The sequence below is a fragment of the Camellia sinensis genome, chromosome 15 (genome assembly GCF_055761805.1).
Source record: "Camellia sinensis isolate YWXY chromosome 15, ASM5576180v1, whole genome shotgun sequence".
Taxonomy (NCBI): Eukaryota; Viridiplantae; Streptophyta; class Magnoliopsida; order Ericales; family Theaceae; genus Camellia; species Camellia sinensis.
In genome coordinates, this window is record NC_138975.1 from 103,033,037 (window position 1) to 103,051,621 (window position 18,585).

The window sequence follows — 18,585 nt, forward strand, 5'->3', positions numbered from 1 at the left end:
AACCAGAGTTTTTTGCGACGGCACCTTTATTGTTGCAAAAGATAGGGAATTGGTTGAAACGTAACGCCTTTAGCGACGGTTTTATTGCCGTTGCCAATAGTCCTTTAACAATGGTTGTCTAAATTAAACCTTTAGCGACGGTATTTTTTGTCGTCGCAAAAGACATTTTTATCCACGGCAACACAGTGCTGTCTAAAAAAAAATTTAGATTTTCACGCGTTATTTGCGACAGAATTTTTCCGTCGCAAAAAAGGCATTTTGCCGCCGCAGAAAAAAGGCGATGGCATTATGCCGTCGCTAAAACCCTTTTGCAACCTCCTTTGTTGCGACCCCCTACTTGCCGTCACAAAAAGTCACTTACCGTCGCAAAAAATCTTTTGGGACAGCATTTGAGGTATTTGCGACAGCGTTTTGCCGTCACAAAAAAACAATTTTTTTGTATAAATTTATTCTCCAACAAACCCGTCATCTCCTTTACCACCACTCAACCTCTCCTCTCTTCTTTGCCCAGCACCTTGGCCCTCCTCATCATCCTCTCGGCTTTCTCTCTTTTATGGGAACTAATTAGGTACTTGAATGTTTATAGTAAGTACATAGAGTTTGGTTTGGTTTCAAATAAAATTATAATCAAATCATGAAATACCTACCGTTCATCTATTTTAAAAATCAAAATCTAACTGTACATTGAGAAACCAAATAATAAGAATAGCAACTTATTAATAACAAAACCATAAGACTGACAACTTAATAACACCACAATATCTCTTGTAAACGAGCAAGAGATCAATTATGATCACTTTATCCCATATTACAATCTGAATAAAAATGCACCATCACTTCAAACATTATAAAATTTGAGAATGCATATGCAATATCACTTGACAACAAAAAGCACAATCAAAAGCAAACAATTCATGAAAACAAGGAAGATCTCAACTTAGTCTTTTGACAGAAGCACCTCTTTCACCAGCTTATCCAAATTCAATGAAGATGACCCATTAGCCCCATTAGCTTCCGCAGCCATTTTCTTCCACTCCATGGCCTTTTTCTTCATCTCCAAACCCTTCTCACCTTCCATTAACTCTCTCACAAGCTTTTCCACTTCATCTCTCTTCACATTGTTGTCAATCTCCATTCCAACTCCCCATTCAGCACAACAGTACCTGCAGTTGATCTGCTGGTTGGCAAAGAATGGCCAGCAGATCATTGGCACCCCACTTGAAATGCTTTCGAGTGTGGAGTTCACCCATTGTGTGTCAAAAACCCTCCAATAGATGGGTGGTTTGGGACTTGCTCTTGTGAGCACCAGCTTGCAATGTAACCTCTCTCCTTAGTTTGTTCCCAAAACTCTGGTGGAAGAATTGCAGACTCGCCAACAACAAGGTCATACCTGTAAGGAACAAAGTTTTGTTTATTTTCCATCAAAAGAGTCAAAATGTTTTCATTTTTGAGGGAACCGAAATGAAATAGAAGTGAAATATCAAAATTCTAATGTTTTCACTGAAACATACCGAAATACTACGAAATAGATGAGTTGTCTCGATAGTTATTAAGAATATTGAACAACGGTCATTCCTATTTGTCTATTTTTGTCAAAGAAAAGATGTGAACTAAGAAAACAACAATCTGGAATCCTAGAAGAAAAAAGACGAGAAAAATATCTAAAATTCAACATTAATGGCCAAGATTCATTTAAAGTGTGGCCTCACGCTAAGAACTTTAAATATATACCATATATTTCACATTCATGGTATTTTTTTGGTTTCCTAGACTTTTCGATAAGAAAAATCATAAATTTATTAGAGAATATGATAAACTATAAAGGAGAAAAGGAAAGATAGATAGGAAAAAATAAAACTAAGTATTTTCTTTTTTTACCGTAAACACAACAATTTTTTTTTTTCTTTTCCCATTCCCACTACTATAGAATTTTGCATTTTTAATGTTTTTTTTACAATGACAAATTTCTATTCCAACTAAGCTTTTAACCCTTTTATTGATGAGTTTCTAATATGCATATACTTGCAATTATTCTATTATTGAGAATATATATTCACATTTATATAGGTTTTAATTTCTGTTCAAACTAGTCAAAACAACATACTAAAATTAAATTTTGATCATTGTATACCTGATTATCCACAAGAAAGTTTGGTTGCTGTTAGCAAGTCCCCAAGCAAACTCAGCCATTTGCTGCGGCGACATAATAATGATGCTGCCAAAGTTCACATAAACCGCAGACTTTGGTGGCTTTGTGTTGAGCCATTTGATGCACTCAGTTTCTTCTTTCCAAAAATTAGATCCAATGGATTTCAATTCACCATCCAGGATCGAAGAATTGAGCTGAAGCTGGAGAGGACCAATGGCATAAACACGGGGAAACATGGCTGAGAGAGCATCCAAATCATCGCCCTCTTAGGCGTCGAAAGTGTTGAAAATGAGAGCTGAGGCTTTGGATGATCTCTCGGCTTCTCCGTTTGTGAATTGGAACATTTGTTCATTGAGATCTGTAGTCCTAATGAAGGTTGGTAAGTCCTTCAATCGGATGCTTTTCACTTTTGGGCCCCGTTTGTTTTGGGAGATAGAATGGAGGGGATTGATAATGAGGGGATTAATAGTGAGGGGATTGTTAGTGAGGGGATTGATAGTGAGGGGATTAATAGTGAGGGGATTGATAGTGAGGGGATTAATAATGAGGAATTGTTAAATTATTTTTATATAAAATAATAAAACAAATAAAAAAATATAAAAAATTAAACATTATATTTTTAAAAAAATTCCCAATATATAAAAAATAAAAAAATTTCTAATCCCCTCACTATTTTCTAATACCATATCTACCTCCTCCTTACCAATCCCCCTTCCAAGGGTATTAGCAATACCAAGGGACTAATAGTCCTAAGGCTTTCTCTGCAAACAAACAGGGGCTTTAGTAATACCTTGGTACTACTAGTCCCAATACCCTCCCTATAGCCCAAAACAAACGGGGCCTTGGAGTCCAGTCTATGACACTGTCCAAATACCCGTTTCTTAAGGAGCTCTCATCTGCATATAACACATGTATAGTGTGTTAGTTTTGGAAAGAATAAAGCCCAAACTTACACATTCAGAATATTTTAGGTGGGTGGTTGTGTGATGGTGATTAATTTATGTAATGTGGGGTTCATATGAGATGTGGTAGAGATTAATTTCCGGGTAATTTCTAGATTGATTAGAGTGTGTTTGTAATATTACTCAAGAATAAATTACACTTAGTACCCTTGAACTTCTATTAAAATTTTACTTCGATCCTTTCACTTTCAATTATAACTGTCAATCCTTATACTTTAGATCAAGTTTTAATCTCATTCTTTCGTCTATTTACCATTAATAAAGCTAACGGAAATTGAAAATTGAGAGATTAAAGTGAGAGTTTGGTGACAATGTAATAACTAAAGTGAGATTTTAGTAAAAATGTAAAGGTGCTAATGAGATAACAAAAATGCCGCACATGTTTCAAACGATAAGTTACATCAACTTTGTTAACGGTAGACGGATGAAAGGTGAGATTGTAATTTGACTTAAAAGAACTAAAATGAGATTTTGGTAAAAATTTAGGTGTACTAAGTGTAATTTACCTCCTTTTTTATTATGATCCTTTGACTTTCAATTGTAGTAGTCAATTTCCTATACTTTTTAGTCAAGTTACAATCTTACCCTTCCGTTCAGCTATCATTAATAACGCTAGCAAAAATTAAAATTAAGGGACTAAATTGAGATTTTTATAAAAATGTAAAGACCACAGCAAAATTTTAATAAAAGTGTAAAGATACAAATGAGACAAAAAACAATGTCACATATATTTCAAATAGGATGAATTACGCTAACAGTCTCTATAATTTGGAACTCATATCATTTTGGTTCTTGACTTTTCAATTGTGACACATTTGACCTTGAATTTTGAATATTGTTCCAAATAAGGACAATTGAAGGTACCATTGCTTAATCTGAAGGGCAAAATCGTCAATTTGATTAAATATAAACTAACTTGACAAAAAAAAATATCAAAAAAATATTTTTGAACTTTTAAAAATTATTTCTACCCACCAAAGATAAAATTATGTAAAATTGATAAATCTTGTAGACATATATTTTTTTATTTTTTTTACCAAATTAATTTAATTTTTATTTTGTTTGGATGATGAACATGTAATGGAGGTTGTTAAGATTTTAATGTGTAATCAGTATATTTAATATATTAAATGTTTTTAGTTTTGAATTTTTTGATTTAATATATTGGTTTAATAATGATATCAAAATTGTTGTCGTATTTAACTTTTGAAAAAATAGAAACTAATTTAATGAAAATAAAAACAATCACTCATTACATGATCATCATTCAAACGCATAATAAAAATTAATTTGATAAAAAAAATAAATAAATGTTTAAAAGATTTATCAATTTTACATAATTTTATCTTTAGTGGGAAGAATAATTTTTAAAAATTTAAAAATATGTTTTTGACATTTACTTTCAAATTAGTTTATATTTTATTAAATCGATAATTTTGCCATTGAAATTAAGCAATGATATCTTTAATTGTCCTTATTTGGAACAAGATTCAAAATTCAGGATCAAATGTGTCACAATTGAAAAATCAGGGGCCAAAGTGACAATCCTCAAACTATAGGGATCGTTATTGTAATTCGCCTTTTCAAATAATAAGTTTCATCAACTTTGTTAAATAGCAGATAGACATAAGAGTGACATTGCAATTTAATTGCAAGTATGTATAGATGGTTGACTGCTGCAATTGAAAATGAAGAGATTAAATTAAATTAAAATTTTAATGAAAGTACAGGATTGATAAATATAAGATTTGGGGATCCTAAGTAATTTATTAATTTTTTTTATCAAATCTCTGGGACTACACACATGTAAATTTATATGAATTTCACCCTCATATATAAGAGATTTGGTAGAAAATTTGATACATTATTCGAGATCCATTGCTTCTTCCTAAATACGGAGTATAATGAATCCTAAAAAAAAAAATGCTGACATGTCATAATATTCAAGTTCAAACCCAAACATAAAAGCAGCCAGTCTCCATGGATATACCTTTAAGTGGAATGAGTCCATTCTCAATAAGCTGAGGGTACTTCTTATAACCCAAGAACCCACAAGTAGCCAGAGTCCAAAACTCGATGAGTCCACTAGGAATCCCAAGCTCTTCAGCAGCGGTGAGTGTACATGTCAACACACCATCAGTGATCAAGCAACTCACTGGTGGTACTCCCGAACTCGATGAGTCATTGAGTTTCGCGAACAATTCACGAAAGGGTCCCAAGAAATTTTGCTGAGAGGAGGCGCAGAGAGCGAAGGGCTCTTGGGTGGCATCGGTGTCGTCGGAGGGAGGGAGGCCGTCGGGGATGGAGGCGAAGCGGAAGTCCGGGGAGCCGTCGAGGGCGGCGGGGCCCCGGGACTCGAGGAGGCGGCGGTGGTTGAATTCGGAGTTGACGAAGGTTATGTGGAAGCCTCTGTGGTGTAAGAGCTTTGCTAGTTTGAGAAATGGGTTACATGGCCTTGGAATGGCATTGGGAAACATACTGCATGGGGTTTCTTGGTTGTTGCTTCTATAGAACCCATCTCTCTCTCTCTCTCTCTCTCTCTCTCTCTCTCTCAATCAAGTGAGTGAGTGTCTGTTTGGTTTGGAGTGCATGGTGCATGGATTGCCTCCAGATTTAGGGGTAGTTACGTGGTCTAGATTTATTATTTAATAGATCTTATAAAAAAAAATTTGTTATAAAAAACCGTCACTTATTGTAAATTTTGGCGATAATTTATAAAAATCATAACAAAAAAAAGTTACTAATTTTCAATTTTTGACGACGTATGTAAAAAATTATCACAAAAAAATTATTTTTAACAATAATTTTACCAAGACTCATTTTCAATAGGACTTAATAAAAATTAAGTTTAACTATTAAGACTAATCGATAGTTTACCTAAAATTTATAACAAAACTTTTTGTAATGATTTTATTATAAAAATGCTATCACTATCAAAATGTAACTCAAAAAGCGAGTCTATGGTGTGAATTTAGGTTTATTTGATTTGGCTGATTATAGCATAAGATTATAATTATTAATTCAAAACATTTAATCATATTATGTTATTTGATTGTAATTTTTGTTTTTCGGACTATATTTCAAAAATGTAAAACAAGAAAAAAATTATTTATCTCACTAATCCAGCTACAATTGATAATGTAAACAAACATGAATGAGAATAAATTATTTATCTCATTAATCGAGCTGAATAATCAATTCTACACTAACATTATATGAACGTAAGGGTGATATCACAATTTAATTTAAAATATAAGAGGTTGACTGTTGCAATTAAAGTAGAAGAATCATGAAAATATTTTGATAAAGACTTCGGGTGTGTTTGGTTTGGTTTTGGGAAATAAATTTAAAAAAAAAAAAATTGGGGAAAAAGTTTAGAATTTTTTTTGATTTGTTTGGTTGTATATTTTGGAAATAGTTTTGGAGTATGGGAGTTGGGAAATTCTATTTCCACACACCTAAATAACTCAGAACAAATCTTTTCTCAATACACACACCTGTTAATTTATTTATTGATTGTTTTTCTCAATCCACGCACTAAAAATTACAATTATATCCTTCACTCAAATATTGTTGTACACACACTTACCTCTCCTTTTCACACACTTTTTGAAAACTTAAAGACCAAAAAACTTCCACCCCCGTGAAGCTTGAACACCAGTCTGAAGACCACATTCTTGAGCTACCCGTGAACTTGAAGACCTCCATTGAAGTGAAAACCTCACATGTCTGAAGTGAATCCATTGAAGCCATCCATGGAAGACCTCCATGAAAACCTCCATTGAAAACCTCTAAAATAGTGTTGAAGGTCAAGAATCTTCCCATTTTGTTATTATATTTATCATTTTGTTATTACATTTTATCATTTTCAGATATTTGTACACTCCATTGTCGTAAAATTCTTGATTTTTCCATGTTCACGGGTTGGGGATGTCGGCACTAGTTTGCCGTATTTGTGCACCAAATTTGAAAATCAACGACCGAATAAACTGTTATAGATCGACTGAATAGAGTCAAAAATAGTTATAATATTCAACAGTTACATTCCGAATGAAGCATGTAAATATTTCGGCTGTTGATATCCAAATTTAATACATAAATTCAACACTAGTTCGCTGAATTAAAACCAAAATCACCGCCACTTCGCAATTAACCACATGAATTGGGATTGCAGTAAACAGATTTTCAAATTGTGGTCACCACAAATTAATACGGAAATTTATAATGGTTTGAATTCTATTTTTATTACTAACATAACAGTGCACAATGCTCCTCAAATCCACTCTTTGACAGGTTTGTTATAGATGTAGCATGGAATCAACAGCATTCTAAAAAAGCAGGGGTTGCATTGGGTGGTAGAGGGAATCAAATCATCTCTAGGAAAACTACTCTCACCCAGACAACAATGGAAAAAAAAATTATGGTTTATTTTTTTAACTCAAAATGTGTATATTGAAATATTTTTGTTCTTAAAAAATATGTACAGAGAATTTTTATATATGTATTATGGTCATTGAGGTTTAAGGTATAATTTTCATTAAACTAAAAATTCATTAAGTGTGTTCCCTGAGTTATTTAGGCCTCTGGAAATAAAATTTTCCATGAGAGTTTAGGATGATTTGATATTTTGTTATAGTTTAGGGTCCGTTTGGGAAGAACTAAAGTAGGCTTTTTTGGCTATTTTAGCCACAAAAGACAAAATAAGCTATTTTAATCACAAAAAACAAAACATCACATCTAACCCACAATCATTACACTCTTCTCTCACAAAAAAAAGTCAAAAAAACCAAAAAGTCCTTCCCAAACCAAGCTTTTTAGCCCAGGCTAAAATAGCTAAAAAAGTCAAAAAGCCAAAAAGCTAACCCACTTCCCAAACGGAGGCTTAGTAAATGCATGTGAGAGAAAAAGTGATTGAGAATGAGAGAGAAGAAAGAAAAAGTGATTGATTGATGTGTAAGAGAGACAAACTGATTTTGGAAAAAAAAAATTCAAAATCATTAAACCAAACAAAATTTTTAAAAAAAAATTTCAAAATTTATTTCTCAAAAACAAACTAAATAAGGCCTTCATTTTTATTCTAAACCATACATGCTACATTTTTATTCCGAACTACACACATCAAAATGGAATTGTTATACTCTCCATTCCAAAGTTCCAATGGAAGATCTTTATTACATTATCTAGGGGCTTATAATGATTCTTTCTAAATTTAAAATATTAATAAATTCTCATGATTATTTTACAACTCTTAAATGATGTAATAAAGAGGATCTCAATCCATCAAGATGACATTTTATTTCAGTTCACTTTAAATTTAGATCATTAAATTATCACAACAACATTATTTTAGAGAAAAAAAAATAAAAAAAGATGCTCATTGCAAATCTTTTCAAGATTCAGTATGACATAATTGTAGTATAATTAGTTTTTTTTTTTTAATGCAAAAGAGATGATAAATCTTATTTAGCAAGTGTACGAATATACATTGCTATACTTCATGTCACATTAATTAATGTCAATGTGGTATATTTGAAACTCTTATGTACAAAAAAATTCTACAATCGTCATTATAAAAATGAGTTACACAAATATATAGAGCCCACTCATGTAAGAGTTATATACAATAACATGTGGTAACAAAAAAAATAAAGGTGCAACTAATACCTTATATTACTTATTGATACAAATGTAAATAAGGTTTGGTGGGGTATCTCATTAATTTAATCATATAGTTCTTATTAATATAAAGTATTTCTTGTTAATTGATGATGCAGTCACATAATAATTTTTTCAATTTACTCGTGGAAGAGGGGTTGGGAAAAGGTGAGGGAGGATGAGATGGGACTCGAGGTGGTGAGGTTGATTGTAGAGGGTGGGGTAGGGGTGGCCAACGGTTGGAGAGCATGAGGAAGATAGAGGAGAGGAGAGGGAGGAGAGAGAAAAGGAGAGGAATTTAAAGATAGAAAGAGGGAGGAGCATTGTCACAATTGAATGGGTGAATTTCATCCCAGTACAATTGTTTTGATTTCTCAAATTTTGGTAATTAATTGTTTCAAATTTTTGTAATTAAAGAAAATACAATAAATTGTACAATTTTAACATAATTATATTGAATTTTCTTAAAATTTTAATTCACAAAGCACTTAATTCTATTTTTATCAATAATTTGTTAGTAATATAGATAGTTTTGGTTAGTTTTGTTGGTAAATATTATAAAATTGTGAGTTCAATAGAGAACTACGAAGCAATATTATCAAAGTTACGCAATGAAGGAATAACTTTTGAACTTGATAATGGATTTGGGCTACTTCCGATAACTTCTGCAAGTGTTAAAAATTTTGACAATTCAATGTGTTAAGAAATTTCCATGTTCGAACCTGCATTCCCGAACATTACTTATTTGTTCGAGGTTCGGGCTTGTATTCTCGAACTTGAAAAATAAAAACTTCTGCAAGCGTTAACAATTTTAACCTTCAATGTGTTAAGAAATTTCCATATTCAGACCTGTATTCCCGAATAAATAATAAATGTTCGATTACTAGTTCCCGAACAAATAAACAATATTCGAGCCTATGTTCCCGAATTTCAGTAATATGTTTGGGAGTTCAGTCCCAAAAAAATGACAAACAGATTTTATTATTTTTGTCATTTTTTTTTGAGAAACATACCTTTACAAAGCCAATCTCCTTTAAATTAAGAACAACATCAAAGCTATTAAGGTTTTATTGTTGTACTCCTCTCGTCTTATGGAGTTGTGGTTACTAAAAAAACTTTCACTCATTGTTATTGCCAGAGAAGTGTATGTATTCAAATGATTGCCACTGTTTCTGCTAGAATATTGCCATTAGAGGGTTTTTAAGGTTTTGATGGTAGGTAGGTAGGTTTTAAATGTGAGATTTAGGAAAGATGGATGGGTGGTGATGGAGGTGGGTACTCTCATAAACCCTAATTCATAATGTAATAGGTGTGTAAGTTTAATTGTGAGATCAGATATCCCAAAATTAATAATGTCCTTTTTAGGTGCTAAAAATTAGTGTAGGTTATTATTGTAATAAAAAAAAATTAAAAATTGAGGGGTTCAAAATAACTTATGAGTTACTAATAACAGCACTATGTAATTATCTTTTTTTACTTAAAAAAAATTATACCAAACGCGTCCTATAAGACTACATCCCCTTAAGAAGTGGAGTAAAAGTTTCGCTATTTGCAAGTCTTTCCCATACTCCGAAGCAAGCGTTGTTATAATAAATATAAAATAAAAAAAACGGTGAGACAAAATGATAACCTCCCCTACCTAGCAAAGATTTCCAAAATTAAAAATAATAATAATAAAGTAAAAAATAAAATTTGAACATCCTATCATTATTCATTTTGTAATGGACCACTTAGGAAGCATCATAACAGACCAACCTAGCTTGTGAAATCTCCTTGTGTTGGAGACTTGAGATGGAACCCCAACTTCATCCACTGTATAGCCTTTTGGGATCTATATACAAAAATATCTGTACATAATTCACTATAATTGTTGAACAAAATAGCAACAATTGCCCTAAAATTAAATGCTAATTAAATAAAATATTCCCTCAGGGCCATTTTAATAATCCCATTCGAAAATTTTCAATTTTTTAAAGAATCAAATAATCATTACACTTCGAATTCAAATTTTAAGTACTAATTCAATAAATACCCTTCAATTCTTATTTTTAAATTTATTTATAAGGGGCATTTTGGAAACTTGCAAATTTAAAGTGTAATGGACTAATAAATGGAACGGAGAGAGTATTACACGCGCCAAATTTTAAAGCATGAACAAAAAAAAAGAAAAAGAGATGTATTCATTCTTCCAGTAGCGTTATCAGGGCATACTACAAGTTCTGACGACCATTTTGGATTAAGAATTTATGAAGGGAAAGTAAATAGAAAGGGAATAGTGAATGAAATATAAGCTAAATTTTTGTTATATTTTCCTAATCTTATTTTCTTTCCCTCTACAAACCTCTTCTCAAATCCTAAATCCAAACACAGCCTTAACTACACAGAAGGGGAACAACAACATGCCGCAGAATTTAACCCAAAGGAGCCATTGCAATCTATACAAACCGTCATTATATAGCAAAAACAATCTAGCAGACTACTGAATCTAAATAACTAGTATTCCCTGTGTACGACTGTTGTATGCTCCTAGTAGCAAAAATTTACAATTGGGCTCTTCAATTGCTTTATTTCTTCATTCTACAATCAAAACTTTTTTGTTTTTTTTCAAATGTCGTGTGCCTCTGAGAAAACCAGTTGCTCCTACAAAACCTCTATAACAAGGCTCCTAGTTCATGTCACAAATTTTATTGTGTATATCAAAACTTTACTTGACTTCTTAACAAATATCGCAAGCTTTACTTGCAGGACTCTGTGGAGCTCAGGCAGCAACTTATCATTTTACTAAAACGACACCCGAGCTTCTCCAAGTGCACCAAACAAGGTGATGGATTTCGAATAAACACTAATTTACAGCTTCGAAGAAAAGAACCTGAGGTTGCAAATGTCCTCTCTCACACATGGTAAGAACATCATCCCAGCTACCAATTACCTGGATTTCAAAATATGGATTGTCAAACTAAAATAAATGGAAGTATAATGCAATTAACTAGTATACGAACGAAATGAATTTTACCTTTACAGTTTTGTCATCATACATCACCCACCGTTCATGATCATGACTATAGGCAAAGCAATGATAATGTTGCCCATAATAGCAAACCTAAAAGGAACAATAAAAAAAAAGTAGGATGAAGTAATGCATATCCAATGTCAGAAACTAAACAATAATTTATTCAAAAATCTGAATATATGTAGAGAAAACACCAAAAGGCAGTAACACATAGCCTAACTCGATAGATGTTGGAAATTTTGTTCCCTGTTTATTATACTAGAGTGGCTTTTCATCGCTATAAGCAACTTAAACCATTATGAAGGAGAGACTAGAAGCGAGTTGAAGGCTCAAAAAGGACTAAATAAAGGTCATAATTGGCTTGGATTCAGTAGCTTTATCTTAAGATCATGATGTCATTAACAAATGTGACAAAAAAATGTGGTTGCTACACCACATATTCTAAAATGTGGTACGATGAGAAAGACTTTCCTTGTTACAACATAATTGGAATCTAATGAAGACTATCCTTGTTACAACATGGTATTCTTTTCAAATGACAAATGATAATTTTAGTATAAACTGAAATGGACAATTAATCCATTTACTAATTTGGTATTTTAGGTTAGTCAAGTTCAAGTACTTCATCAAAGCATTCTTTTAAGTGTTCTGGTATAAATTCAGCTCTTGCTTTGAGCTACAGCTCTTTCCTTTTAAGCAACCCTTTAAACTCTCGACTAAAGAGCAACACAAGAAAAGGAGAGAACCACACAAGAAGAAGAAGAAATACAGAAAACCAAGAGTAAAGCATAAGGTTAGGATTCCCCAAAACCCTAGCACAGTGTTCCAGCAATATAGGAAACTAAAAAACAATGCCTTCAACTTGTGAAACCGAATCTTTGTATATTCAAAAGCATCACAATTCAACTCCCAATGCAATGCATCATGTGAGACTAAGCAGAGCGATTGTCCAACCCATGCCCCTAACTCCTAACCCCATCTTCAAGTGTTTCCACCACTGAAGTTGAAAAACCCGATTCACAACAAAGGGCATCAACATAATTAGCCATAATGCCCTAGCTTCTACCAATAAATCAACACCAAAGGTGGTGATGACTTGTCTACCACTTTTCATGCAGCACCAGTTCATCAGGACCTCTCTGTCAACTAAATTATCTATTATCAAAAGCTCCCGGCATTTTTGTGTTCTTAATTTTGATTCAAATCTTTATTAGAATATTAAATGATATTAAAATTATTTGAAGCTGTCCTTGATTAATTCCCCAAAAAAAGAAAGCTCCTGTTTCTTTTAGGCTACGTTTGGATCAAGGATTTGAGAGAGTATTTGTGAAGGGAAAGGAAAAAGTGACAATTCTTTGATCCAAACACAGCCTTAAGGAATTATAGAAAAAGAAGAAAAAAGTGATAAGGAAATGTTTGTTTCCATAGATGTAAATACGCATTTCAAAAAATATACAATCATCAAAAAAAAAATATATATATATATATATAATCAAATGCACAATGGAAACTCGTATTTAGGTTTTATTATATATACATACCACCGAGACCAAACAATGTCTGTTATTAGGATCAAGTCCACGATAAACGACACCAATATCTATTTCCGTTGCCAGAGATGCTAATGTTGCTGTTATGTCCTTGGCATTCTCACGAGTCTTCTGCCAACCCAGAACTGCAAGATACAAACCACATGTAAATTTGAATTTCTTACAAGCCGTACTGCTTTAAGTGACAGAGTGACAATTCTCTCCACAACTTTGCAGCTACCTGTTGTGAAAACATGTGGTGGAGATGAAAGAGTATGATTAAAATAGTTAAGCTTCCCACAGCCACCAGCCTCAGGGTCACAAACTAGCTGATGATTCATCTCCACAAGGCTTAGAAGCTCATCAAAGGAGCTTTCTGCATACATCACCTGAAAAGTAAAGAACCAACTCAAAATCAACAAATATAAGTGAATTAACTATATTACCCAACACAGAAACTTAATGACTTTCTGAAACACTAGAGTGATTCCACCACAACAAAATGAGCAATTGTATAGAGACATGCCTTCATTGTTCGAAGGGCACTGGCATTAATATTATGAAAGAAAGAAGTGTACTTCATGTGTCTGGACTCCAATCTACAATTAAAGCAATTCATCCTTTCAAAAATGTCCATTCCAAAAAGAGAATGTGCTATACAAGCAGTGTTTGCGCAATCCCATGAGCCTGTGCAATTGCTTTCTATTGAGTCGGTATCAGAAACACCCAAACTAAATGTAAATGAACGATGAAGGCAGTTAAATATTACTCCCAACACTTCAGAAGCATCATTCATCTGAGCCTGTCAGTTGAAGCCATACTAGTTAGAATTTTTTGTAGCATTAACCCTTCATCCAAATGCATGGTTTTAGAGCATACGATGAGAGGACAAATTGAAGTGCAAGTAACAACAATAGCCAGATATAAGGAACACGGTTGTCTGACCTCCTGAAAGAAATTTTCATCCGGGTCCAAGTTGCTCAGAGCAATCCTCAGAGAAGTAGGGGCCACAGCTTCTCTTCGCATGTCTGTGGATGCCTTGCTCAGGGCGGTAAAAATATCATATAATGCACAGGTAACACAAGGATCTCCAGCATGAACATGCTCTGATGTTGATCTACGCAAGAATTCATCTCGAAACTGTCTTAAGTGCCATAGTGACTAAAATTTCACAAGAAACAAAAATTTCAGGTCACAGAGAAGACAGTCCTACAAAAATGGATTTACCCATAGAAATTACACATTCTCAATAACCAACCTGTATGATAACATTTAAAAAACAATTGTATTCACCAACGTCATTCCTCAGGCCGGTGCCATATACATCTGCTGCATTCACATTTTCAGGCGCGCCTTCATTAACTGAAACACCCAGGTCATCCATTTCAGAATACATCTTTTGTGTCATCCCTGAACTTGAGATCAAGGGAAATTTCTGGTGTGCGTGAAATGTGTATGGGGAACAAGACAAATGCAACTGCAGAGTACACTTTAGCAACTTCAAGGAACAAGGTAAACAACTCTGCTCAAGTTGCTGGTAAATGCACTGACACAAAGGTAGCTATGACAGGCTTGAAACTACAAACACTACCTCGTTGGCCTCAACCGTCTTTCTGGCATGATTGAACTATTTTCTAAAAATTTCTAGACTCGAACACTTTAGACTCTTGAGGAACACATGTGTCTCACTTAAATGTCTATGAAAGACATTACACAAGTTTGAAAAAAAAAATAACTTGGACTCTAATAAAAAATAAAATATAAAAAAAGCACACACACACACAAACAAATTTATAAATATTCTCCTCCTTTAGACTTTAAAAATCGTTACAACTGAATTAAATTTTAATATATATGGCAAAAATTATTTATCCTTCTATTATATATGCCATATATTAATATATAAAACTATGTAGTTTACATGTGTGCCTCGCGTGTCGTGTCTTACATTTTTTGAAAATTTCCATGCTAGTGTCATGTCACGTGTCCATGCTTATTAGGGAAAGTCAATTTCAGGCCATTTGAAGAAGATGTTTTACACACAAATACACAATTTCACCAACAAACAACAACCAAACGTCAGAAAATATGGAATGCAATTTATGAAAAAAGTATGTTACTTCCAAACAGAGTGTTACCTAATGGCAACTGATGTCATCAAAGAGAAATGGTTAAAAGAAAAGCAATATATGGAGCTGCTAGTTATGGTCAGCTTCACTCCCTTGGAGAAAAATGAGATTTTCGTCTAAGCTAACCCTCAGCTTGGACCTTCCTACCACAAGATCCAACACTGAAATGATCCCCGATGTTTGGCTTCATGGAAACTCAAACAAATGGGGAAAATAAATGCAAACGTAAGCACAGACCCAAACCAGCTTCTTAGCATCTGAAGTCTCAAAATGATCCAGAACTCACAATTGAAGCAGGTTACATTTAAAGAATACTGCCTTAAGGGGGGGAAATCCTAGTACATCTGATTTGTCAAAATGCATACAAGAACAAGAGTATTAACAAAGTAAGATGCAATCTAAGAAAAAATTAGTGCAATGCACAACCACCACCCAGCATAGCCAAAAAGAAATGTACCAATGCTGGCCTCTACCATTGACAGAAAAATTCAGAGAAACCTTACACCTACGCAAAAATAAAGCAGTAACATGGGCTGATAAACTATATAAATTGCCTCCATCTAATACCAATTTAAATAAAAAAAACACCCTATCTATTATTATGAACCCCTTCACAGTTCCCAAAAAACTGCGCCCCCCCCCCCCCCCCCCCCACCAACCCCCCTGCGGTGCCTGCAGTGGCAGAAAGGGAGTGAAGTTCTTGGGCCTTATTTGGTCTAACTCTCAAAACACAATTTTCGAAAAAAATTTCCAAAATCACTTTCTCTCTCCTATACATCAATCAATAACTTCCTCTCTCATCTCTCCTTCTCAATCACTTTTTCTCTCACACACATCTACTCAACTACAACAAAATATCAAATCATCCCAAAACTCCCATACTCCAAAACTATTTTCAAAATATACAACCAAACAAATCAAAAAAAATTCTAAACTCTTTCCCCAATATTTTTTTCGAAAATTTATCTCCCAAAACCAAACCAAACACACCCTTGTTGTCTGTCTGCAGCTCCATTGACCAAAACAGAATCTCGTGCTCCTATCACACACAATGCAATTAATTGTGCTCAATTCTGCACTATTCAATGATATACCAAAAGCAAAAACCTTGATAAGCAATAAATTTGTGCAAGAAAAAATCAACCACATAATACATCGTTTAAAACTTTCATATTGGCATGCTTCTCTTTTGGATGGGCAAGTGCATTAGTGTACATTAATAAGACAAATATTACACATACATAAGACATTATTGCAAAAGCTTGCACCAATACAAGCAGCTGACCAGCGTGATATAACTTCTTCCAACTATTTTACTGGCAAACCAATAGAATTAATGTTTGCAAAGCAAGAAGAACCAATTAAAGATATGTAGGAAACTTAGTTATCCAACAAGATTGAAAACCAAAAAATGGTTCTAAATGAGATTCAATTTCACTAAGCTGTGATCAACAAAGCCTCTCCCTGCAGAGAGAAATGGGGGAAGTCCCTTCAACAATTTGTTTGAAATATATGTTAATGAAAACCTGCAGAATAATAAGCCAAAACAAAGTGACAATTGATGATGTTCTCCAATTCATTATTTTTCCAAAACACGACGTAGGTACGGTAGTGGCAGATAACTGGACTTTAAATAAAGAAACACCAAAAAGCATAATCCACTATGAAGCATAGATACTTCGAAAAACATGCCGTGGCCGTACCGGCTACTTACCGGCATATAGTACGTTGCATGGTACTTCTGCATACGTACCGGATACACGAAACACATATCCAAATTTTTTCTTCTCAATTTTTTGTGTACCCAAATGTATCTAGTATATACCCAAGCCATACCATACCTCAATTGAAACAATATTTTCTTCTACTACAAAGATAAAACTACTTTCACCGGACTTCTTTTATATTTTTTAGTTTTATACTTAGCATGATTTTAAAATCAAATTATGGTTTGTAAGTTATTTAATATATTGACATTTAATTTTGATTTATACCTTTACTTTTGGCATTAAATGTTAATTATAGATTGGATCTTAACAAATTAAACCATTTAACTAATTTTTGCATTACTCTAAATTAAAAATAAATATTTTTTTACAAGCGTACCAAGCCGTACCCGTACCCGTACCATACTTTTTTTGAATTTTACCGTATCGACGTACCCGTATCGTACCAGTATTAGTACTCGTACCCGTACCTGTGCTTCATAGATAATCCGTAACACAAAATTGCTAGGTGCCATTATAGATAGAAGTAAAGAAATCAAAGAGCTTTCAAAAAGAAATTACGTTAATGAGAACTGAGAGCCAAAAGCAGGTCAAAAAATTATGGATGAAAATTTAGAAATAACTAGTACCATACATAAAAAGTTAGAAACAAGGTATGAAGAAAATAAGTGCCTGCATGGCTATATAATGCATACCTGAAACATTTACCAATGTAAATGTTAATGCATTCTGAACAATTAAATAGTTTAACATGTTGAGATCTACGAGTGAATTTCATAAACAAATATTTAAAGGCTTAATTGGGGAAATGATTTGTCATTGTCAAAAAAAAGAAAAAAAAAAAAAGAAAAATTATAGTAGTAGCGATGAAAAAGTACTTTGCAGTGACAAAGAAAGAGAATGAGTAACTTAGGCGGTGTTTGGGATGATCTATTTCGGCTAAAATAGTTAATAAAGACAAAAAAAATGCTAAAATAGACAAAGCAAACCAAACAAGCGTTAAGTCCCATCAAATGGATTGTCTAAAAAAGACTAAAATAGCCAATAAGACAAAATGTCACATCGTACACATCAATCAATCACTTTTTCTCTCACAATCATCTATTCAACTACAAAAAAATAATAATAAAAAAAAAAATCCACAAATCATACCAAACAAAACTTCTTTTTCCTCTCATAAAATAGCCCAATAGCCAAGTTCCCAAACAAGGGCTTAATCATGATTGCTTTATCTTCTCCTCGTTGAAACAACTCATTGTAGTGTTTTGGTGAAAACATATGGGAATTTTGGTATTCTACTAATATTTGTTTGGTTTCTTAAAAAACGAAAACATTTAGGCCATTTCAATGGAAAAGAAACAAAATTGTGCTCCTGGCTCCCAACACTTCGGGTACGCACGTGTCTATCGTTTAGATACACATAA

The 18,585-nt window shown here is 33.2% G+C and overlaps 1 protein-coding gene and 1 pseudogene across 4 annotated transcripts in view; both read right to left on the reverse strand.

Moving 5' to 3' along the window:
• Positions 1-627: 627 nt before the first annotated feature.
• On the reverse strand, positions 628-5,629 carry LOC114293032 (7-deoxyloganetin glucosyltransferase-like; annotated as a pseudogene). Its single transcript, XR_014356130.1, has 4 exons — positions 5,102-5,629; positions 2,982-3,045; positions 2,132-2,548; positions 628-1,390 (listed from the first exon to the last, which is right to left on the reverse strand). The product of XR_014356130.1 is annotated as a 7-deoxyloganetin glucosyltransferase-like (transcript).
• Positions 5,630-11,156: 5,527 nt separating this feature from the next.
• LOC114293027 (uncharacterized) overlaps positions 11,157-18,585 on the reverse strand; it is a 29,363-nt gene continuing 21,934 nt past the window's right edge. For 2 of the 3 annotated variants that reach the window (XM_028237045.2, XM_028237043.2), the window contains 7 exons: positions 14,564-14,667; positions 14,251-14,466; positions 13,832-14,107; positions 13,547-13,694; positions 13,318-13,451; positions 11,780-11,866; positions 11,157-11,695 (listed from right to left, as the gene is read on the reverse strand). In XM_028237045.2, the coding sequence (XP_028092846.2) occupies positions 11,609-11,695; positions 11,780-11,866; positions 13,318-13,451; positions 13,547-13,694; positions 13,832-14,107; positions 14,251-14,466; positions 14,564-14,667 (1,052 nt within the window). In that variant the 3' untranslated portion in view covers positions 11,157-11,608. The remainder of the gene's footprint in view (positions 11,696-11,779; positions 11,867-13,317; positions 13,452-13,546; positions 13,695-13,831; positions 14,108-14,250; positions 14,467-14,563; positions 14,668-18,585) is intronic. The other variant, XM_028237046.2, reaches the window with a different exon arrangement.